At 38.2% G+C, this 25,261-nt stretch overlaps 3 protein-coding genes across 4 annotated transcripts; 2 read left to right on the top strand and 1 right to left on the bottom strand.

Moving 5' to 3' along the window:
* Nucleotides 1-968: 968 nt before the first annotated feature.
* On the top strand, nt 969-17,497 carry zbtb41 (zinc finger and BTB domain containing 41). 2 transcript variants are annotated; one of them, XM_063886779.1, is made up of 11 exons: nt 969-1,143; nt 2,001-3,203; nt 5,056-5,263; nt 6,128-6,197; nt 6,463-6,610; nt 6,759-6,888; nt 6,981-7,076; nt 13,069-13,175; nt 13,268-13,373; nt 13,495-13,583; nt 15,928-17,497. In XM_063886779.1, the coding sequence occupies exons 2-11, from the start codon at nt 2,033-2,035 to the stop codon at nt 16,533-16,535; spliced, it is 2,733 nt and encodes a 910-aa protein (XP_063742849.1). In that variant the 5' UTR covers nt 969-1,143; nt 2,001-2,032; the 3' UTR covers nt 16,536-17,497. The 2 variants fall into 2 exon arrangements, with proteins under 2 accessions (XP_063742849.1, XP_063742851.1); XM_063886781.1 differs by lacking the exon at nt 969-1,143 and adding an exon at nt 1,494-1,628.
* LOC134865559 (uncharacterized) lies at nt 7,551-12,468 on the top strand. Its single transcript, XM_063885160.1, has 5 exons — nt 7,551-8,905; nt 9,571-10,152; nt 10,259-10,402; nt 10,579-10,834; nt 11,423-12,468. The coding sequence occupies exons 1-5, from the start codon at nt 8,132-8,134 to the stop codon at nt 11,830-11,832; spliced, it is 2,166 nt and encodes a 721-aa protein (XP_063741230.1). The 5' UTR covers nt 7,551-8,131; the 3' UTR covers nt 11,833-12,468.
* A 1,512-nt stretch (nt 17,498-19,009) lies between the features above and the next one.
* Nucleotides 19,010-24,598, bottom strand: LOC134865490 (complement factor H-like). The gene is made up of 10 exons (XM_063885034.1): nt 24,345-24,598; nt 24,079-24,270; nt 23,149-23,328; nt 22,867-23,055; nt 21,795-21,836; nt 21,556-21,609; nt 21,249-21,410; nt 20,997-21,164; nt 19,395-19,420; nt 19,010-19,273 (listed from the first exon to the last, which is right to left on the bottom strand). The coding sequence occupies exons 1-10, from the start codon at nt 24,400-24,402 to the stop codon at nt 19,238-19,240; spliced, it is 1,107 nt and encodes a 368-aa protein (XP_063741104.1). The 5' UTR covers nt 24,403-24,598; the 3' UTR covers nt 19,010-19,237.
* Between the last annotated feature and the right edge of the window lie 663 nt (nt 24,599-25,261).

Raw genomic sequence — 25,261 nt, forward strand, 5'->3', positions numbered from 1 at the left:
ATGAAGATAAACATTCAAAGCAAATGCAAACATGTGTACTACACAGCGTGTCCTCTGTTGAGTATTTGGCTGCAGCATTAGGCTGGAGCTAGGCCAGGTCTTTGAAAGAAGTCATGTTTTAATCTGTGACGTATCTCTATCATTAAAACGTCATTGAGGTCATAGTCATTTATCTAAATTGACCTAAGAGCGTTCAATTGGCTAATACTGTTCTTTGTAGTGTTACTTGTTTTGTAGTCGCCTTTTGATTTTAAAGTACATAAGGACTTGGGTATGGATCCAATATTTAAAATAAGAAGAACTGTGAAATAAAGATCAAATTTATCATCATTTTATAACATACGATTATTCAGAAGTTTGTGTGCGCATGCAAAATAAGGTATTATCTACTTGCAGAAGTATAGACTCATATGATAAACCTTGAGAAAAGACTAGTAGTGGAATAATACAGCTAACATTTTTTCTTAAAGTTAAGTCAAATATAAATACACAATCAAAAAAACACTCAGAAATTGAACTCAACGAGTCAAAGTTTATTTAAAGTTTAAACTACTGTAAAGTAGCCTTCCAATTATATAGCAAACAATGATCCGTCAGTGTTACATTATATTTTTAATTAATCAATAATGATCCATTAACATGTGTTTTATTCTATAAAGTAAATTACCCAGTAAAATATGTTAAAAATATTCAAGCGAAGTGCATGTGCCTTCGCCACTGAAAAAAAACTGTAAAAGCCTGTCATAGCTTACATAGACTACATTACCCATGATACCCTCGTCTCGTGAACCCTCTCGTGAACCTTATCAACAACACGTCCTGGTCTTGTAAATCATGTTTGAGTTCATGCGTTACATACAAAAATAATTTTAAAAGTGCTAAGGTTTGCATTTAACCATTTCTTTCAAATGTAACTTGTAAACATTTAAACGAGAGCTTTATGGAGCCTTTAAGGGCAACAGCAGAAGCAGCCAATGGGTGAACGGTATGTTACGGAGTCGGACATTTCTAAAGGATGCAAAAGTGGGGCGTTACAGACCTACGTCCACGGTTCAGGAAATGATTAATTCTCCGTTTATTTTCCCCATTACGTGTGTCAGATGGGCTTTGCAGTGTTTTGTAAAGGTGGCCCGTATCTCTAAGGTAGGAAGTTATTTAAAAATCCCGATGTAGAGAGTCTATTTCCGGGGTAGCAGTAAGTGTCGTTTGTCAACACTCTCCTCCGAGGGGGCCCGACCGCCAATCTGATAACATGTTAGGGGTCCTTGAAGTGGAGGAGAGGCATTTGCAAATGTATGCAAATGTGTTTATTAGCTAAATGTCTCATCTCTGTCGGAGCTTTTGAGCTAAATGTTGTTAACATTGAGGGTTTCTTTCTGCTTTGTTCCATTAAAATGGAGAAATATACCCCACACGTATGGCATAGCCTATATCGCTATTGTGCTTCTTTTCATGCACAATTTCCTATTCTGGATAACTTTTCAGCATAATGACCCCCGTTGTGTCAGCTTCCTACTATTAATACCATAATTGTGTTGTCAATGTAAATGCTAAGCCATTATTGTAGCTTCTTGTACATCACAATCCTATCAATTTGAACCAAACCCCAGCAGTGGTGTAAAGTAAAAGTAAGTTAAAGTAGATTTACTCAAGTACTGTATTTGGGTACACTTTTGAAGGACTTGTACTTTACTTGAGTATTCTTCATTATTTGCTACTTTGTACTTTGTTCAATTGTGTACTTTTACCTCACTTTACTTATTAATGAATACCTTTAGTTATTTTTCAGATTTGGATTAATGATGTTAAATTTAATCAACAGTTAAATCAGACTTTAGTTCCACCTGCAGTATACAAAGCCATTACAACTAGCTGCACCTTTACCAGCTTTGATAACACTTCAATGATCAATAATTATAATCAAAACATATCATATATCCCAGTGATTCAGAGAGTTTCATGTTTCATCCGAGTCCTGTTTGTATTTTGCTGTTTTCCAGAAGTGATTCATGGTCACCTTACAGTCTCAGCAATGAAGAAGAAGCTGTCTAATCCAATGCGTCCCAAGCGCAGCAGGCAGGTCACCACTAGCAATGACTTTTCCACTGGCCCTGTGCCCTGCTCCACCGCCCCACCGAACTCTGAAACTGTCCCAGAATCCTCCTCCTCCCCCATCAGGCACATGGCCATGTCCCAGCACAGCCACAACCTCCTCAAGTTCCTGAATGAGGACCGGACTCGACAAAGGTTCTGCGACGTGTCGGTCTCTGTCGGTGGGAAGCTTTACAGCGCCCACAAGGTGGTGTTGGCTCATGGTAGCAGCTACTTCCACGCCGAGCTTTCAAAAAACCCTGCCACAGCGCATGTGACTCTGGACCATGTGGAGGACTCAGTTTTCCAACACCTGCTTGGCTTTTTGTACACCTCTGAGTGTGTTGTTGCAGAGATGGACCTCCCGAATCTAACTGAAGCGGCACGGTTCTTAGACATGATGGATATACTCAAGCTGCTGTGTGAGGAAGGGGACCCAGTACGTGTGGCCCAGGCTCAGGATGAGATAGGAGGGTCTCCTGAGGTGGAAATGACCTCCATCGACTCACCACCAGGTGACACAGACATCCAGAGCCCCTGTGATGTTTATTGCAGGGAAAATCCCTCGCAGGACCGCTTGTCTGAGAGCCACACTGATGCACAGCAGGAAATCTCAACTGAGAAAGAGAAGACAGCGGCTACTACACGCAGATCGGTACGCAGGAGGAGAACACCCACCAAATATCAAAGAGACAATGTCATCAACACTCCGGAGGAAAAACAAAGGACTGTAGTGCAGAGAGCTAAAGAAAGAATGGAAGAAGCAGGAAAGTTGGAGTTGGACAAACAAGCGTCTATACTGGAGGTAGCAGAGACAGCTCAACCAGCTCAGGGGGGAGACATAGTGGACGAGGAAGGGGAGGAAGAGGAGGGAGACATGAATGAAGACGTGCTCACCCGGAGTGAAGACAAGAGTGCAGGGCAGCAGGGTTCAGAGGGAGAAAGGGTGGAGCAGCAGGCGGATGGAGAGTTGATTCCAGTTCCAGCAGCAGCAGCAGGAAGCTCCACCAAGAGTCCAGTTTATCCTGAAGGCCTGGCTCCAGTCATCATCCAAACCTCCAGCAAGAAGATCCTCAAGTGCCCCAAATGTGACAAGACCTTTGACCGAGCAGGTGGGAACCATGGAGTAGTTATATTACACAGTCAAATGACCACACCAGGGGGAGATGTTGAACATACGCATCGTCACTATCAGGTTTATTACTAAAATGCTTCATCCTTTCTGACATGGTTTAGTGATATAGCTGCAATTTAGATAGGACAATCTTTTTCAAACACAATTTTAATTGTTAGATATATAAATTGTCACACAAATGTCCATGAGACTTTACCACAATTAATAGTATATTACTGTAGTGCTTTTTGGGGTTTCCCTCTCCTGTAGGGTGTTGTTTAGGTTTGTGTGCATTTAAAGTCTCTGTGAAGGCAAAAATCCCAAAGTTTGTCTCCCCCCTGAAACGCCTCCATTTCTTTACTTTGGCAAAATAGTGACCTCACTATGTAACACTTGCGCTTCTATTGGTAAGCACTCCAACACATTGTACATGATAGGCTAAGGGGCAGGACGTGTCTTAGAGGTTGATCACAGCAGAGCCGGCCAGCTAACCAATCAGAGCAGACTGGGTCTGGTTTCAGATAGAGGGTGAAAAGAGGTGCTGCAGCACAGGCAGTATGAGAAACATAAAGAGCTTTTTGAACATTAAAGCATGGAGACATGACAGTAGAGGCACTAAATACAAATACGAACCTGAAAATGAGCAAAATAGAGACAATTTAAAAAGGGATGTCACATGTTTTTGCACCACAAACACCAATACCACTATTTCAATACAGAACTTTTATGCTGTGACTATTATTTATTTTTTCAACACTTTCTTTATTGTTTTTTAACATACATAGACAAGTCAGCACACAAACATCCAAAAGACATAACAAAATGAAGTACATTAAAAGTACATAAACAACATAAATAAATCAAATGAACTACACAAACGTGTAGGTAGGCTATGTAAGGAAATATACAAACATGTAGGCTGATATGAAAGGCTTCCATCCTTCTCCCAGCAGAGGAACATTAATTATCTCCGGATTCCTGACCCAGGGTGCTCTCTAGATCTGCATGTTCCAGATTGTTAAGGAAGGGGCCCCATACTTTTTAAAATAGTTCTTGTTTTCCTTTAGTAGGTTACTTTGTTCTAATGAGACACATGCAGACAGTTCTTTTAGCCATTTACCAATACTTGGACTGTTTACATTTTTTCCATGAAAGTGCTATCAGGCATTTTGCTTGTAGCAGGCATATATTTAAGAGGATTTGTTCTTTCCTCCCTATGTTGTGTTCTTTTGGGTAACACCCTAACAAAAAAAACTTGGGCTCCATGATCAACTGCAATAATAAATTAATCATCATACGTTTTACCTCATCCTAAAACCTTTTTATCTCGGTACACTCCAAACGCAATGGAAAAAACCCAGAATCGGAGGATGAAACCCTGAAAAAATGTTCCCTTGGATTGTCCACATTTAAAACATACGTCTGGGATATTACCATTACATTTGTTTAGCTTTTCTGGAGTAATATATGTATGCATCAGCCAGTTATATTGTAAGAGCTTAAGACGGATATTCGCTGTTTATGATTGAGCTTTCTTACAGGCACCTTCTCACTCATCAATTGAAATGTCACAATTACTTTTTCCAATGAGTTATGATAAAAAAATGACCAATCCCTTAAATATTTTGAATCTTAATGCACTCAAAACAATTGCATTTTGTAGTTTCTTTAAACCGTGCAACCCCAATAAAACCAATGATTTAACGTATTGTATTCTAGCTGATACCCATCCGATTTCTTTTTTTTGAATGCCTTGATCAGCCACGACAACGATCTCCCTGAGATCTTATCGAGACATCCCTTCTTAAGACACAATGTAATAACTTGAGCACCTTTCCTGCATGTTATAGGGAAGTATGAGAGTCACACCAGAGTGCACACAGGAGAGAAACCGTTCCAGTGTGACATCTGTCTGCAGCGCTACTCCACCAAGTCCAACCTGACCTTCCACAAGAAGAAGCACGACAGTGACGCCCCCTTCCAGAAGAAGGAGCACAAATGCCCCTTCTGTAACAAACTCCACGCCAGCAAGAAGACCCTGGCCAAGCACGTGAGGAGGTGAGTCACAGCTCACACATAAGGAAATATTATCTTCATAATATGAAAGGATTTCTTTCGACAGTCATAGCATAGTATTTAAAAAACCCCTCAAAGTATAGAATGTCTGAAAAAAAGTCATAGTATTATATGTTGAAAAAAAAAATAGTTTAGTATTTCCAAATAAAATGAAAGCATAGTATAGTATGTTGAGAAATAAAAATAAGCAGTAGTGTAGTGTGTTTGAATAATAAAAAAAAGGCGTAGTACAGTATGTCGTAAATAAAATAAAAATGCATAGCATAGTGGGTTAAAAAAAGTCCTAGTATAGAATTTCTAAAAATAAAAAAAGTTATAGTATAGTATTTTTAAAAAACTAAACTAAAATCATACTATATTATGGTAAAACATGTCAAATTAATAATCGTACAATATGTGGAAAAGAATAAATAAAATCATAGTACGGTATTCTGTGAAATTGAAAAATCTACATAATATGATATTATTCTTTAACAGTAAAAATGCACTTCTGATCCGGTTAGTGCAACAACTAGGTAAGAAACAAGGTTGTTGTATAGTATGTCGTAAAACTAAATAAAAATGTAAGTATAGTGTTTTTTAAAAATCATAGTGTATGTCGAAAAAGTTTAGAAATATCATACTATAGTATTTCAAAAAATATAAGTCATATTATAGTCTGTGAAAGAAAAACTCAAATCTAGTCTGGTATGTCAACATTTAAACAAAAAGCGATAAAATAGTGGATCCAAAAAATAACAAAATAAGTCATAGAGTATGTAGAAAATGTTAATACTGAACAGTCAAATTATACGATGATGATGATGAAGATGATGATGATGTCATGTTTCTTCTTCGTCCTATAAGGTTTCATCCAGACCACATCCAAGAGTTTCTCACCAAGAAGAAGAGGAAGAGTGAAGGCTGGAAATGTACTGTAAGGATGGATTTCTCATGACCCTACTATGCAACATAAACTTAAAGGGATTGTTTGGAAAATGTGTTTTAGCCTCGTTAAACAAAGGCACTCTAAAAAAGCCACATCAGTCTCAAGTGTACACTATATTTAGAATATTTTTACCAACCTTAGCCAACCATTTCCCGACCAGGAAAGAGTCGATGATGATGAATAATTGCATTTGTATAATTAATAAATGTATGAGAGAGTAAATAATGATTTTACTGATCTTCTTTGGAGCTAGATCTGTCAGAAGATCTTCACCCGTAAGCCTCATCTGCAGGAGCACATGATCCTCCACACGCAGGACCGGCCCTTTAAATGCTCCTTCTGCGACGAGTACTTCAGGTCCAGGTTTGCCAGGTTGAAGCACCAAGAGAAGTACCACTTAGGTAGAGATGACATATTATTCCTATGGTTTAAAGTTAACGTCAGAAAAGCTATGGCCTTGTTTTAATCCCTTTAACTTTATTGGATGGAAACCACGTGTTCAAAACTTTAAACTGATGTCACAGAGAGTTTGTCCGTTCTCGTTTCCAGGTCCTTTTCCCTGTGAGATTTGTGGGCGCCAGTTTAATGACACCGGCAACAGAAAGAGGCACATAGAGTGCACACATGGAGGAAAAAGAAAGTGGACCTGCTATGTTTGTGGGAAGTCTGTGCGGGAAAGGTGTGTATCTGTTCCTCTTAACATTCCCTCACATTGAATAGAATCGTTGTTAACTGTGCGTTTTTTTGAGAGGCTTTTGGATCTTCTTTCAGAACAACGTTGAGAGAGCACTTGAGGATCCACAGTGGGGAGAAACCTCACCTCTGTAGTATCTGTGGCCAGAGTTTTCGTCATAGCAGCTCCTACAGGTGGGTCCGCTCAGGTTTAAGGATTGTGTGTGGTGCAGTGAGGACATATTTATCAGACCCGGAAGTGAATATCGCAAGGGCTCCTTAAAAAAAAAGTAAATGGGATTTTTCCATTGGATTTCAAAGTATTGCAGAATATAGGATCTGTGACAAACGCACATTTATTATTCTTAACGTGTTTTGTTAAGCAGGATAATCTCCACATAAAAAATACTTTAAGAGTTTCGAGTGCAAACGCTAGAAGTAAAAAGCTAACAGTATCAGGGTTGCCGCGGGGTAGTGAAAGGTAGTAAAAGGTAGTAAATGAAATTAGGCCGAATTAAGGCCGGTAAAAAGTAGTGAGAAGTAGTAAACGTCATCTGACGAGGTAGTAAATTTTCGAACACCAATCCAGCTGGGCGTATGATTTTTTCTATTTGTGTAATTTACGTGCAGGCCTATCTCCTTAAATTACTAAACTTGCGTGGATTTATTTTTCATGTTGCAAGTAGCAGGGCCGCGGGAAGTAATTTTGAGCAGGGGGTGCTGAAGTTCGCCAAGCCACGCCCCCCAACAAAATTTTCGCGGCTATTCAATGATGTCACATGTACCTCGCGCACTCCCTCAATCATTTTAGGTACGATACAGGGATATATTGAGGCGCATGAAGGACCCGACTTGGCCACCGGGCGAACCGATGAAGAGCGTACGGACATTGAAGACATGCTGGCCGTGGTTAGAGGATATCCTGTAGTGACTGCAGCCCGCCCTGGTCCGGTGGCTGATGACTGAGAAATCTGGAGGGACTCTAAGACACTAAATGCCTCAAGCAATGGGTCTTTCCTTATATAACCTACAGTATTATTCCGATCTTGTTCGAGTTTCTTATTCTTGTTATCTGTTCTACAACAAACTTAGTTAAGACTAACTTCCAATTACGCTACTTCATTTACTACCAATATTAACGGAGATAATCCAATATAAACATATTGATTTAAAAAAAAAAAAAAAAAAAATCATTTTAGGTACCCGGCTAGCTTGCTGTCAAACCTCTTCGCGAGTTCGCCAGTTAAGACATGGGCAAATGCAAATTTTCGGACCTCTGGCTGGAGGAATCGTTGTTTAAAGAATGGCTTAGGCCAGTAGTTGGCAACAGCCAAGAGGCTTATTGCAACGTCTGCAAGAAGACGATAAGCATTACCTGGATGGGGGTGAAGGCGGTGAAATCGCACATGCTATCAAGTAGCCACCAAGCTAGGATGCGTGGACGTAACGCTCAGCTACCGCTGTCACTGTTTTACACTGGCACAACGGCTACATTGACGCCCTCAACCTCAACTGCTCCTTCAACCTCCACTGCTCCCTCAACCTCGCTTGCTCTCCCCCTGCAATACCCTGCCAGTAGTCCTACCACCAGAAACAGGTGCACGATAGACGGTCAGAAGCAGACGCTAGGCACTACCACCTCTACCTTGCAGGCTGAGGTACTGTGGTGTTTAGATGTAGCAATGAAACACCACTCGTTCAACTCGAACGAAGGCATAGGAGAGCTGTTCAGAAATATGTTCCCGGACTCCGAAATCGCCAAATCCTTCGCTTTGGGCAAGGATAAAACCGGGTACATAATAAAATTTGGCATCGCACCCTATTTTAAGAGGCAACTGGTTGAGGCCATAAATAATGCCGGACCGTACGTCCTTATGTTCGATGAGAGCCTCAATCAATCGTCAAAGAAAAAACAAATGGACATACACATTCGTTTTTTGGAGGATGGTTGTGTACGCTCGAGGTATTTTGGCTCACAATTCCTGGGACATGGGAGAGCTGACGATCTGTTGCAGCACATCAAAGTAAGTTTATTTTCCTATTATACTTATTGGTTACATAGGGGAGATTGTTTGCACATTTTCATGGATTTTTGATAATTGTATTTATTTAGCTTACTGTTGAATTTCTGTAATATAATATTGTAAAATGTATGCAATTAAAAAGATGTATCAGCCAACAAAGCTTAGGGTGACCAGACGTCACAAGACTGTAGGTCAAAGTGTTAGCCGTTATGCTTAAATTCGTTCGTTCGTTCGTAAATTCAATCTGACGCTCTGAAAAATAGAATCGCGCTCTGAGTTTGAAAAAGACGAGCGTTCTTCTGGCCGTGAATTTCCGAACTGTTAAAACGTTTCAGAGTGTGCTCGGAGTGGCAATTTACGAATGCACCCTTAATCTGAAGGTTGAGCATGGCTCTGATAAAGCCAAACCTATATTATAGGGATTTAGTTTATTATAGTGAGCCACATTTGGAGAACCAATGATCTAACTTTGACAAAGCAGTCCTTGACATAGGCCTAATATCTATCACTGTGAAATGTATCCCAAGACCTGACTCATGTTTTACTTTAGGATAATAAAGCTAAATGTTTGATTTGAAGCATAGGCCTATACAGTATTACCTTCTGATGTGTATTGAATGTGGTTTACTTAAGCAATACATTAACTTCTGTGTGACAATTCACAGGAATGTGTTGCAAAACTCAACATGAGGCAGCTTCTCTCAGTAGGAATGGATGGCCCAAATGTAAATTTCAAACTCCTGGATCTCCTTCAAAAGGAACATGCTGAGCTGCATGGAGGTGCTCAAGTCCTGATGGTTGGGAGCTGTGGACTCCATACCCTCCACAATGCCATGAAGGCAGGCTTTACAGGCTGGCAAATTGACAAACTCCTGCGCGCTCTCCATTACCTCTTCCACAACGTTCCTGCCCGGAGAGAGGACTACACCAACATCACCGGGTCGTCCTGCTTTCCCCTCTCTTTCTGCGGCCACAGATGGGTGGAAAATGTGCCGGTTGCAGAGAGAGTCCTGGAAGTTTGGACCATGATTCAGAAGTTTGTCAATGCTGTTGAGGATAAGAAGGTCACAAAACCAAACACGGCCTCTTATGATGCCATCCTGGCAGCACAAGGGGATCCACTCTTAATCCCAAAGCTTCAATTCTTCCTCGCCATTGCGAGAAGTTTTAACCCATTTCTCAAGAAGTACCAAACAGACGAGCCAGTGTTGCCTTTTTTGGCAGAAGATTTAACTGAGCTCCTGTTGGTAAGTATCACTGTAAAGATTTTGATTCATTAATTTGAATGTAAACCTATATTAATGTATATGAATGTCTGGGTAACTATCTTCTTGTTGTTGTTGTCATCATCAGAGTTTACTGCGGCGGTTCATCAAAAGGGAACTCCTACAGGACCAAACCCCCCTGCAGCTGATTAAATTGGACATCTCTGAGGAGAAGAACTGGGTCTCCCTCAAAAGGGTAGATATAGGCTTGGGGGCTGAATCTGCCATCAAGGTAATTTTATTGTTGTTTATTTGTTTTGCGGGGTGAATTTGTGAATTATGATGCTTGCACAAATCAACTAGCAAATACAATTTGTTCAGTATTAATATTATCATCACAATAAGTTATGTAAACATTTCCTTTCAAAGAAAGCATTGACATGAATGTTCCTTAATGTTCCTTAATAGGCACTCCTGGGCAAACCAGGATCAAAGATAGGTGAACTCTCTGTACTCCACCTCAGAAAAGAGTGTTTGCAGGGTCTGATTAAGATCGTAAAGAAACTGCAGGAGAAATCGCCATTGAAATTCCCCATAGTTAGGCAGATCACCTGTTTGGATCCCACAAGGATGGCCAGGGATCCAGAGTGGTGCATCCTACAGATGAAGTCATTAGTGCAGGCTTTCATCCAGGGGCAGCAGCTGGCAGGTGGCATTGCAGCTGGTAAGAACATATTTTATAGGGACAGTAGAAGTGGATAAGTTATTCAAATTGATTAAGGTCTTGTGCGTGGAATCTCTTTTGTGGTTTTCTGCTTTTTTACTGTGACAGGTGTGAAAGTGTCTTGCTTTTACAAAATTAAACTTTATGCTCTCATAGCTCTCTATATCAGGGGTTCTCAACCTTTTGCAAGTTGAGCCCCCCTTTCAAAGGTTAGAATATTGTCCCCCCCCACCAACCTTGATGTCAATGCATGATTTCAAGCACTCAAATTATTCTACTTTTCTTTTCTTTTTTGATAGCCACATCCAGTGTTCTTGTGAGTTATGTGATTTTACTCTATCTGTTTGATGTAGAAGGTGTTTTGGCACCTTGCAAGCAGATTCAGCTAAACAAGTCACCGACGCGCAATTGTATCAATTTGTAATTTAGACAAGACCTCCGTGCCCCCAGGTTGAGAACCACTGCTACAGATACTATTATGTGTATCTACGATGTACTGTATGTACTTTTGTCGAATGGATGGTGAAGCAGTTGACTGGAATGTGTTAATGAAATTAATATATCTTAATTTTCGTATCAATGTTGCAGGTGATGTCATCATTCAGCAATTCACATCCTTTCTCTCGGTCGTGGGCAGAGAAGAAGAATTTGTTTCCTTCCAACCCCTGAGGCAGCGTCTGGATGTCTTTCTCCACTCCAAACTCTGCACGTCCCACCCTGACCTGCTAAAGTTCTGCCAAAGTGCTCTCCTCCTGTCCCATGGACAAGCCACAGTGGAGAGAGGCTTCTCAGTAAATAAGGAGGTAGAAACGTGCAACCTCCGTGATGAATCTCTCGAAGCCCTCAGATTAATCTGCGATAAGGTAATTGTCTGTGGCGGCGTTCTGAAAGTTCCTCTGACCAAGGAGCTCCTGGCCTCTGCTGCTTCATCGAGGTCACAATACAGGCTATACCTTGATAGTGAGCGGAAAAAAAGGAGAATGCCACACAGGAGCTGAAGAGGAAAGCAGCAGAGAAAGAGCTGGAGGACCTCCGGAACCGGCGGCAGGTACTCCACAGTGTGTGCCATTCACTCCAAAATGACGCCGACAAATATGCAGAGATGGCCGAGGGAAAGGCAGGAACAAAGATGGCTGAGCTCATCACAAAATCAAACACTTTTCGGAGAAGACACAGGGGAAAAAAAGCAGAACTTCTCCAAGTGGATAAAATGATTGAAGAAAAGGCCACACAGTTGAGGCACTTGTGACCCTGCTGGCTAACTGTTGTTTAAGTTCTCTCTCTCCCTCTCTCGGACAGTTTTTGCGTCCAGTTGAAGTTAAAGTTATTTCTTTGTTAATAAGATATTGTAATTACAGTGAAAGTTGCACTTTATTATTATCTAGTTTATTCTTTTTTTTCAAGGCCCTAATTTAACCACTTGAAATTAGTTTTTGTTATGCAATTGTTACTTTTTGACATTTTGAGTAAAAACTATGGACCAAGGCCTGTTGTGTCATCTTGATTAATCCAACTCCTATGGTAGAGTTCCTTCTTACTTAAATGTAGCTCACTAGCTTGCTCAAACAAACAGACACTCACATACACCTACAGAGTCTCTCGCTCTCTCTCTCTATGTGTGTGTGTGTGTGTGTGTGTGTGTGTGTGTGTGTGTGTGTGTGTTGGCCAGTTTTTGTGTCCAGTGGTGGAAGTTATAATTACCCTGTTAAATTGTGATGAAATATGTTATTAATTCGTTTTGGAAAGATATTTCATTACTTTACGCGTCACTTTACTTCACACTTTACGCTGCTACAGTTGCAGCTTGAAGTCGTGCTGGTAGTAAAAAAAAAATTGAAGGTAGTAAAAGAGGTAGTAAAAGGTAGTAAATTCAACTTAAGAATCTCTGTATATACCCTGAGTATGCTAAAAACATCACAGTTGCGTGGCTGCGCATCACCAATGCTAAGCTAAAGGTGGCTATTGTTCGGCGCAATGATGTTTCGTAGTCCCTTTTAGCCACTTGATAGAAACTGTCATTTTTATGACACACAGAAGCTTCAGACCAGTTGAGTTGTCTTTATTTCATAGAACAAAATGTGAAAATCTCTTCAGCTTGTGTTACCCACAGAGACCAAAAACACATTAAAAAAAAACATTGAATTTGAGATTAAGAAACCTGAAGTTGTCAAATGCTGACACATTCCAAGGTTTTTAGGATTCATTTCTAAATGTGTATACTATTTCTTTGGCAGGCTTCATCTCAGAGTGCACCACGACGACAAGCGCTATGAGTGTGACGAATGTGGGAAAACGTTCATACGCCACGATCACCTGACCAAACATCAGAAAATACACTCTGGTACGGAAAGAACACTTTTCTTGTTCTATTTTAGTACCATGGGAAATGTTCTTCCTCAGCATTTCATTTAAATTCAGTAATATTTATTACAGGGGAGAAGGCCCACCAATGCGAAGAATGTGGCAAGTGCTTCAGACGCCACGACCACCTGACGGTCCACTACAAAAGCATTCACTTGGGAGAGAAAGTTTGGCAGAAGTATTTCCTCTTACAAATCACATTCACACTAATTCTTTTTTTGGATGTGACATTTTCGTGTCACACCCACGATATTTTTGTTCTTGATTTCTGTCTCTTTTAATGACATCTTTGTCCACAGGTATAAAACGGCTGTGCATCAGTGTGAGGTTTGCAAGAAAGAATTCAAAGGAAAGTCCAGTCTTGAAATGCACTTCAGGACACACTCAGGTAAGGAAACCAAGAAGGGAATGGATATTGTCACTTCCCGATCTGTACTGGAAACCCTTTCGGTTCTGCACATGTACAAAAATATTGATTTACGGCGTTGAGAATGTGTCGAAGTAAAAAAAAAATTGAACAAAATCAAAAAAATAATATACTATCAAACTGAGGGCATTATGGACAAAGAACAACAAAGAAAGGAAGAAAAATAAATCATTTAAAAATAATATATCTCATTTATTCGTTTAGGAAAGCTTATTGAGATGACTTTATCTTGATGATACATCTTTAGCAATACAATTTTTCAATGCTCAAGTATTGTATCTCAGTACTTTTTGGATGTATTTGTACTTCACTTGAGTATTTTCATTTTCATATTGCTTCTCTATACTTCCACTGCACAAACAGAATAAAAGACCTGATATGCTAATATGGTATATTGCAGTACTGTACCAGTTATAATATAGTATCTGTAGTATTTACATTTAGTCCACATTGTCAAACTACAATGCTCGAATGCTCTTACATTTATAAATAATATAATTACCATAATACAATACTGTGAAAATATCCATTCTGCATAAAGAGTACTTTTACTTTGGATACTTGGAGTACATTTAGCTAAGAATTGCGCTAATGAGTACTTTTGCTAAAGTATAGGATCTGACTACTTCTCCAAAAGCTGAATAAATATTGTATACCTTGATATATATTTAATTGCTCATAATTGAATGATTTTAACAATGACTTTACTGAAGCTATGCCAGCATTAGACTAGCTTACCTTTGTTAATTAATGACGAGATTACTCCATATTTTAGACATTCTTTACCAGAACAAGAGAGGAAGTATTTATTTAAGGATCAATTTACATCTTATATTTTACAACTAATCAAACCAAAGATAACATTGTTTTATTTAAATCCCAGAAAACTGCTGTAAAATGCTCCAACATACTTCAGTAAGCATCATGGGAAGTAGCGGCGTATTCGCACATGTGTAGAACCGATCGGGTTTCCGGTACGGATCGGGTAATGACAGATATATAAGCTCGAGGACCCATATGAGAACAATGGAACTTAGATGCATTTACTTGCCCCCTATGGGATCCCCTACCCCCCAAAAGAAAGACACTTAATATTTTATCACCTTATTTATGTCCACTGGTTTCATTTGATCCCCATTTGTGAGAGTCTCTATTTTGTTTTAATTAACTGCCACCCTAGTCCTTTAACTCTCTATTCTATATAGACAGTGTTCTGTTTACACTGAATGTAGGCCCTAACAAGATGGGATTTTGATCCATAAAGATATTAAAATAGAGTTGCAAAATATGCTGTATTAGTGGTGTAATATAATAGAGGTAGCAGTAATTGTTGGGAGTATCGGTCTTTCCAAAATGTTTACATCTGAAATCATTGAAAATATTGTTTTACTAAAAAATGCGCCTTATATTGTAAGAGTGCACCAAATCCCTGAGTGTTATTAAAGAAACCATAAGTAAAACTCAAGGTGTGACTGATTTTGTGTTATATTATTATTATATTGTAGCATTTTTCCAAAAGGTAGCATAAATGGTCAGAAAATACCGACAGCACGCTAACCTACTGTATTGCTATCGCTAACTATATTAGTGGCTCTGTTTCGTCAATGTTAGGCTGAAAAAACAAGCATACCCACTGAAATTCTGACTGTGGTGGTCTTTGAGGAGATGCAGAACCAAGTTAAACTAAGAAAACAAAAATGTTTGCTAGCTGCTAGCTTACTACATTTAAGGTAAAAAGTATTCCACCGCAGCACAGCATTAGCCCGTACTCAGGTCATTTACGCCTCATTTTCAACCAAAAAATAGTTTTGTTCCTAATATCCAATGGTGAACAATCTATATGGATGTGTGTCAGAACAATACATGTTTGTTAGCTGCTAGGCTAATTTATGATGTGTAAAATGCTACAGCCTAAGCTGAAAGCAGTGACACTACACACTGTGACACTACACACTGTGATACTTAAGAAGACACATGTGTTTTCTCATTGAACATTCACTCAACCACTTAGTTACTGTTGCCACACTTCTTGTTCAAAACATGAACAGTTATAATATTGGTAGACATACAGATCAAAATTCATTGCAATTTAAAAAACGTATTGTGATTTTAATACAGAAAAAAAGTGTTTTCATTTCTAGCTGATAACTGGCTACATACATGATATTGTGCTAATATACTGAAGCTTAAGGTCGCATCAAGTCAGTATTGTTACTTAGAAGATTTGAAAATAAGGAAGAGAAATGTTGATAGAAATGGCTTTGAAAATACATTGTTTCAATGTTCTCTTGTGTTTGTGTGACAGGAGAGAAACCCCACAGATGTCCCGAGTGTAACCAGACATTTCGCATAAAGAAGACCCTGACGAAGCACATGGTGATCCATTCTGACGCTCGTCCTTTTAACTGCCCCCAGTGCAGCGCCACCTTTAAAAGAAAAGACAAGCTCAAGTACCACGTCGACCACGTGCACAGTGCCCGCTTCGCTGAGCAGCCCCTCTGCACTGACAAAATAATCTCCCTTCCTTTTGAGGAGCCTTCTAAGGGATACCACGCCGAACCCAAGCAAGTCCTCCAGAGCACGTCTCCTCCCGCTAACGTCTGCGTACCCGTCCCTTTGGTTCCTGTGCAGATGGCGGGAGGAGCTCAGGATGCGTCGACTCTCTCCTCCCAAAGTCACAGTGTTGTGAGCATGCAGGGTCAGGGGCAGCAGCAGAACTCAAGCTACCAGGCTGCTACAGATCTGGCATTCTTGGAAAAGTACACCCTGACTCCGCAGCCGGCCAACATTGTCCACCCCGTGAGGGCCGATCAGATGCTGGACCCCCGAGAGCAGTCATACCTCGGCACCCTGCTGGGACTGGACTCAGCTTCCTCTGTTCAGAACATCTCCAACTCTGATCACTCACACTGACAGACAAAAACTGGACCTTTAACTTTAGTTGAATAACAACTGAAGCTACAGTATTCACCGCTGAATTACATAAGGCATTCATTTTTCGTCCCTTTAAATTAATTACACTTAAGGCAAAAAGTGTTCTGGTATAGCCTGCCTCATTGTCAGCAAAATAAATGTATTTGTGTGAAATGTACAAAAATAAGTTAATTCATGAATTAAACTAGTTTTTGTTGTTGTTCCTGTTAAGTAAAATGATGACAAATATTGCTGTAACTCTATGAAACTGGAAAGAACAGTTGTGGGAATGTGTTTGAGATGGCAACACACTTTAAATGTTACAAACTCCAAGGCTGCCTCTTTCTTCAGGGTGTAAATTTACATTTTAGTTTTTAAAGCTGCATGATTTCATTGGTCTCACATAAAACCCTTGGTTATCTGTCAGGTATTAATGTTTTTTTAAGAAATCTGTTGATTGGCGGACCAGAAATAAGGAAAACTCACGTCATTTATGTAATAAAAATATTAATAATTTATTTGTTCTTACTTGTACATCTTGCAGGAACTTATGACCAACCACTAAAACAAATTGGACCCAATAATGAATTGCCTTACTGAATGAATAAATATACATGATAATTAAATAAAGCCACTGCGGTCAGTTTTGTAATGCTGACTAACCTTTAATTGTGACCTGAACATATATTATGAATTGTGTTATGCCTCTACAATATGTACGTGTAATTGTGTGGTGCAGGGTTAACATCAAAGAAAGTAAAGTTCTTACAACGTTCATATGAGGTTAGAGTTTGATGAAGATAAAAACTGTAAAGTGAAATCAGTAATGACATCACGAGGGGTAAATTCGGTATTTCAGTGCTTTGGTTACATTCATTTTTGGTTCAATTTCAAACATTCTGAAACCGTGGTGGTGCTCCCCTCAAACTTTGTCTTGATCAATAAAATCAGAATTGAAATGATTAATGTTTATGAGTTATTGGCGCTTTAAACGGGGTTAAATTGGGCCAGGCACTCTGACATCACCACCCTCGCGCATCACTAGCAATATACATTTATATCTATCCATATCATTTATCCCATCCTATTTTATAATATCTTTACAAAAACGTGTTTAAAATGCGTGCTCTGCTCATACAAAGCATGCTGCAGGAACCGCATTCTTTGCTGTTGTGGTTGGCTTGGTGAAGGTGGCTCTCAGTATGTTAATAATGAAAAGAGTCATAAAATTATAAAAATATCATCATCATCATCATCATCATCATCATCATCAGTGTATGTTGGTCCAAAAATATTGAAGAGTCTTACAATAGTTTTTATTTCAATATGAACATTAAATAGTTTCTCAATACAGTATGAAAAAAGTATAGTATTAGTGTGGTCATATATAATATTAAATAGGCCAAATTATAGTCCAAAAAGTTCAATATTTAATCCTTATATTTTGTAACATAAATCCTCAAAAATATATAGTATGTCGAAAATGATCATAGTACAGTATGTCCAACATTTCATAAAAACAGATAAAGTGTAATGTGCTAATGAAAGGTATTGAATCATGTCTAAAATATAATGAAAAGTAATAATAAAATCATTGTAAAGTATGTTGAAAATATCAAGAAGATATCCAAAGTATAGTATTCAAAGAAAAATATTCAAACATTTCAAAGCATGAAAAACAATATGGATCAAATGAGAATCACCCTTTAATGTCAAAAATGTAATTATAAGAGTCAGAAAATCATAACAAGAATCATAATATAGTAGGTCAAACATTGGATGTATCATAGTATGTGAAAATAATTCATGAAAAAGTGATATAGTATATTGATAAAAGTTATTGCATGATATGTCAAAAATAACAATCAAAACTCACTCAAAAAATATGAAAAAAGGTCATAGTGTAGTATGTTGGAGTACATTTCATTGTGTTGAATGTCACAATATATGTCAGAAATAGCACTAAAAAGTCATAGTATAGAATCTCTAAAAAAGTAATGGAAAAGTAAATTTTATATATATATATATATATATATATGACTAAGATGTATACATAGTATATTATGTCTTAAAAAAATCATGAAAAGAAAAAATAAAATCTAAATTTCAAAATTATGAAAAGTGAACAAATCTAAATATGAATCATGTTTTTTTGCCGAGTAGCATATTATCTTCATATCATATGTAGTTTACAAAAAAGCTCATAGTATAACGTTTCGAAAATATCATGAAACGGTCATAGTTTAGAATGTTTGCGAAAGTGATAGTGTAGTATGTCAAAAATACAAAAATAAATCCTAGTATACTATGTTGAAAAGTATAAAAAGTATAGATGGTCTAAAATATCATGAAGAAATCATAGTATGGTATTCCCCAATAAGTAAAAAACATTATAGAATAGATTGTCGAAAACATTTAAATAATTAAAGTAACAAAATACAAGAATTCTGCAAAAAATATGAAAGGAGTCAACATTGAAGATGGATACTTTATTTAAACCTCTTGAGGAAATACACACTCCATTTGTTGAGTTATTTTTGCTCCTTTAAGCAAACAGACATTCCTCCTACAGTAGTGAGGCATTCACAGATCGATATGAAAAGCCAGACATATTTTCTAAAAAACACAAATTGTGTCACAATCACAACCCTCATCAGTTTCCAGAATGTTTCAGTGGGTTGAGAGCCAATCCAGGGGCAGCATTACATTCCCATTGGCAATAGATCATTGCAGAGATGCTGGTGAAAAAAAAAAACCAATACTGTAATAAATGAAATATGGTAAAAAACAAAACAAAAGCATGAACACAAGCTAATTCAATGTGTTTCTCTAAAAGGTGTTTTCAGAACTAACACTCACCATTCCTATTTTAGCCGAATTGCAACCTGAGAACATGAAGAGAAAAGAACAACACTGAAAATGTGAAGCTGGATTTATGAAATAATACAAAAAAACAAATGTAATCATTTAACACATCATAGTGTCCAGTGTTGGGAAGTAGCCTACCACCATATTTGTTGGGGGGAAAGTTGTATAAAAGCCCTTGAAAATTCTGACAATGTGCCTCAAGCGATGTCACATGAGTCTTTTCGGACTGTTTGAAGATGTCATAAATCTAGAGGTCTGGGGGGATGGGTTCTGCCTAAGGCTCCAGGCTACATTAGCAACTACCAACTTTTTATTCAACAATTTCTTGCTTCTTGCTTTCTTGTTGCTTTGTGGGTAATGTAGGCAAGTTTTGGCTGCGAGTTAAACGGTGTTGTAGGAATACAAAACCAAAACTGTGAAATTATCTTTGAAGGAATTCGTTTTTGGGATTAAACAGATCAATAAGACTTCATGTGCTTATGCTAAACATGTAGCTAGCAGGGGCTAGCTTCTCTTAACAGGAATTCAACAAAGGTGGGAAGTAACTAAATACATTTACTCACATACTTAAGTACAATTTGAATATACTGTAATTTACCTGAGTATTTCCATTTTAAGCTACATCAATTGTATTTTTACTCCACTACATTTATTGAATCCCTTTAGTTACTTTACAGATCTGGATTAATGATGGTAAATATAATCAGCCCTTAAATCAGACTTTAGTTCACCTGCAGTAAATCCAGCAGCTACCCTGCAGTATACAAAGCCATTCAAACTAGCTGCACCTTTACCAGCTCTGAGAACACTTTAATGATCAATAATTATAAAACATATCAGAGATATTATTCTGAAATGGACCAATCAAACAATGACTACTTTTACTGTCGCTACTTTAAGTACATTTAGATGAGAGTACTTTGTACTTTCACTGGAGGAACATTTTGATTGAAGGAGTATACACTCTGGTACTTCTACTTTTACTTGAGTACAAAATCTGAGTACTTTTTCCACCTCTGGAAGTCAATACTATCAGCTTAACTTCTGGCATCCATTGCAAATGTGATCAGGCCATTAAATAGTCTTCATCAGTTTTTTCCAATGTAAGGCTTCAATAGGGGCACACTTCACCCTCAGATAGCCAACACTATTAAAGTTTCACAGTTTTGTATCCATTTAAAATATGTGAGATTGAGGTACCACAAGCATGTGGTTATGTTTAGGAAAAATATAATGTTTTGGGTAAAAATAAGTATGCCTATATTTTATATACATAACAATTCGTTTTTCATGAAAATGTCTGCAAGGTTGCTTGGAAGTTAAATAATTGTGACCTGGGTTGAGGCATCTCTTGGATTACTTGCTAGTTTTTTAAAATAATTCAAAATATGTTATATTTTTGCGTTCATGAGACCTGCAGTATAGACTGCAGTATCTTTGGGGGTGTGGTCTTACTCGGGATTTGGACTAAATTACTTAGAAACCTGCTTTCCGTAAGCTTTGTCTTTTAAACAACAATGTTTCAAAAGCAGCGATCCTATAGTTAATCGTTTAATGGCACTGAATATGTAACAAGCTTTAAATTATACTTACATTCGGAAAACGTAATTTTTCCACTGGTGCATCGGGTTTCAGAATAATGATTGAAGAACGTGCCAGCCCTGGAACATTCCAATTTTTCTGTTTCACGATCATATATATATTTGGTTCCAGCTGGTTTTAAGTGAGAAAATGCAGCGGTGCGCACAACACAGAAGGTGGCTGGAAAAAGAAACAACACAAACATTTGTTATCATTTATTTATACAAAAAAATTCTCTGAATTTCAGAATTGACTTGTTTTTACGTTTGCAGGTGGGTGCTTTGGTCCAGGTGCCATCACTGTAACATCTCACAGTCTTCAGACCCACTCGTTTGTAATAAGCAGCACATTGGTACTCCAAAAACCTTCCATTGTTTGTCACGAAGTCACCGTTAACAATTGCGGGGGGAGTTCCACAGTTGTTGACTGAAACAGAAAAACTAATTGTTTTTTCAGAAATAATACTTTCAAGATGTCATGATGTCAAACACAAAAACTGTAATTTCAAACTTGTTGTATATATAAGGTTTATTATAATATGTAAAAGGAGAAGGAAATCATTTTTTTGTACCTGTTGTGACTTGCCTCACAATTTCTTTATCCGGTTTGGAGATGCGAGAGGATCCTGAAAGATACAGCGGCCATATCGCAATTGGATGTTGTTTGTATGCATTTCTTTCAGAAACTCTAAACATTTCTCAAATTTAAGATAATTTGTTGTCTTCACAAGCAGATATATAATTCTGTTTGACATTCAGAGATATAACAGTCCTGTTAAATTTCTCGTAGTCACAGTAGTGTGTCCCCCACCTGCAGAACCACCATGTCCAGTACTCGGTGTGGTTCTTCTGTCTGCGAGAGGACAAACAATACAATATGTTCACGTTTATGAATCACAAAATGTGGGGTTTTTCTTTGAACATAAGATTACTGTTCTCTCACCAAAATGCAGTTTTGTATTATTTCTCTGTTATTGAAAATAAACATGTTTATATAGTTATATATTATCACCTTATAAAGTTAATACGGTGGATTTGTCAGAAAAAAGTTGCCTATTTACACAGTCAGCTGACACAGAGCATTAGAGCATTCATTTCAACAACTGTTATTTCTATTGTGGTAATAAAATAAGAAATGCATCAATGAGCTAATTAAGAAAATGAAGAACTAGCAGGTTGACAAAAACAATTACAATGCTGATTACAATTTTTCACTACGCACGCTCACAGATACTCCTACTTATAAAGTATTGGGGAAATGAGTCCTAAGACATGGAAATGAGTTAGCACTTTACCACTCCCACTTCCCTGGTCTGAAAGTCAACAGTCTTTTGAACATGTTTTTGGTCAGAATAAGATCTGTGGTTAACACAACCTTAAGAAGTGTTTTGTCCTACGACACAAAATATGTGAGTAAATACCCCACTGGTGAATATCCAAAGCTTGATGTGTCGGAAAAACAAGTCTCAATGAAATTACTTAAGATCATCGCGCCGAACATTAGCCGCCTTTAGCTTAGCGGTGGTGACAAGGAGCCATGTAACTGTGATGTAGTTTGTAGTTGTAGATGTTGTTTGTTTTTTGGTAGCATTAGCTTTGTACTTCTGTTGATTGCATTTATGCTTCAAAAATCACAAAGTGTTCTTAATATGTGGAGATTATCCTGCTGAGCCAAACCTGTGAAGTATCGTCCTATTTTCTGCAAAATTCCTAAATCCAATGGAAAATCCCATTGCTTTTTCTCGAGGGAGCCCATGCGATGTTACTTGCTTATAACAATACGTCTATTATATACAACAATACACTATTTGATCCAATGTTAATTTATCAGTACTCCACCCTGTCTCCTTTAATGGCAGCATAACAGCACTGTGTTCACTTACTGCATGTTGGGCCTTCAGTCCAGTTTCCTGAGATGCAAATGACTGTTTTGGTGTCTGCTCTCTCTGCAGTATATCCATCCTCACATTCATACTGAACCTGAGAATCTGCTTCAAACAACTCCTGATATCCCTGATGAATGATGACTGCATGGGGGATTTTAAGGGGCTCACCACAGGCTTCGGCACTCTCTGAAAATGAGGTTATTGTGTAAAGAGGATTTAAGATTTAGACACTGTTTGAGTCTGGTGACTGTGATTTTAATTTAAATTTTACACACTTACTTTCACAGATTGGCACAGAGGACCATGTTCCGTTGATACATTTCGCTGTGGCGTCATGGTCTTTGTGTTCATATCCTTCGTCACATGTTACCCAGATTTTGTCATCCTTCTCATACCAACCATTCGTGCTTGCAACGTAGTTTGCATTTGGGATAGTCAGTGGCACACATGCATTTTCATCTGATGAAAAGAACAAACATACAGTCAACATTTTCAAATATTTATTTTCTCCTTTTGTTATATATATAGGATACTTTCTGATTAGAAAAAGGCACCCCTCATCTGAAGACCACTTGTGGGGTCCTAGGTTTGGAAAAGATTTTCTAAAAAGTCATCATAAAGGGTTTTTAGCCTTAAAGAGGCCATATTTAGCTTTTTGAGGTTTTCCCCTTTCCTGTAGGTTTTTGTCAATCAATCAATCAATCAATCAATCAATCAATCAATCAATCAATCAATCAATCAACAACCAACCAACCAATCAATCAATCAAACAATCAATCAATCAAACAATCAATCAAAGTTTATTCATACAGCCCAATATCACACATTTTACATTTGTCTCAGTGGACTTTACAGTTTGTACATAAACTAACTAAAAGATCACATTGTCCAAATGGTCTGCAAAGGATAAATTCCCTGTGTTCCCTCCAGAGGGAGTTTGCCCCCCCCCCCCCCCCCTCCCGCCTGAAATGCCTCCATTGGACTATAATTATATATATTGTTTTTACAGTTAGACACCGGCCTCTTTGATAATCTAAGCAGCAACATAAAAAAAGGTTATGCTGATGATCTATTCTGTATTCCATTGAATCCATCCACCAACTTTTTCCTGTATTTATAGAGTTAAGAGAATTCATGTTTTTCTTTGCAGCAAACAAATCATTTCAGGACGACTTGGACTAGAATTCAAGATATTAACAAAACTCCTACCTATACATTGTGGTGTAGGAAACCAATTGCCATTTTCACAGTAGCTTGTCGCCCACCAGCCCTCCACTGCGGGCTTATGTCCGTTATCACAGGCGTAAGTGAGCGTTGTTTCATGAGGGTAAGATTCTTGCTCTGGCACAAAATAACCTCCACTCAGACGGGGAGCAGGACAGGGCTGGACTGCACTTTGTGCTGAAATAAAACGAAAAGTAAGGAAAAAGAAATAAGGATACATCAAAGTGACATAATTGAATTGTTTTTTTTACCATTCAGCACTTGTGGAATCCAAACCAGGAGAATAAATCCAAGATTTCTCACACACATGTTGTCAGGAATTAAATCACAGAGACTGACAGAGGGAAGCGTTTCAGTTCAGTTAATAATTGTTTTGGGCATTCCCCCAAAGAGAAGTGAAGAAATAATAAACACTCCTCTGAGTTACCGTCACAGTACAGGACATACGCACAGGCTCTGTACTGCAGTCAGATCAGTCACATTTTACAAAAGCATCTTACTCTAATAAGGATTGATATCAACAGTATTATCAACAGTATGTACAGCACCATTTGTTTTACCATTTTACTGCAATGATACACACTGTAGTCTGATCACGTTTATCGTGCTTTTATCGAGTCAATTCTGTGTTTTTCATTAATGTCATGGTTTGGTAACCTTTAAAGAAACTCTCTCAGTCAGATTATAAAGTGGTCCAGCAGGCTGATTGGTGAGCGACAGCTAAACCTGGAGACCCTGTACCTCAGGCAGTTACAGCGGTTATCCAGCGCCATATTAGATGATGACTCCCACCCTTTGCTCTCAGAATTTAAGCTTCTTCCTTTGGGCCAGAGGTTAGTTGTCCCAAAGAGTAGAACCAAGTGGTATAAAAACAGCTTTATCCCAGCAGCTATTGCACAAATGAACAAATCATAGGCGCAACACACAGATGCCAATTTATTTATTTATGATTTTTGAATGCCCACTTTTGTTTTTAAATGTTAGGAGATCTGACAGAGCAGGGTATACTTTCATTAGTCCTTTTATTAGAGATGTGTCTGTTGTCTGTGTTTTTTTTAGAGTGTCAGGATGGATGCTTTGTCTTTTATCTGCAAACTAAATCTTCCTACGGGTACAAATAAAGAACCTGAACCTGCAGTGAATGGACATATCCACAGTACGAGGAGGG

This window comes from Eleginops maclovinus, chromosome 6 (genome assembly GCF_036324505.1).
Source record: "Eleginops maclovinus isolate JMC-PN-2008 ecotype Puerto Natales chromosome 6, JC_Emac_rtc_rv5, whole genome shotgun sequence".
NCBI classification, from domain to species: Eukaryota; Metazoa; Chordata; class Actinopteri; order Perciformes; family Eleginopidae; genus Eleginops; species Eleginops maclovinus.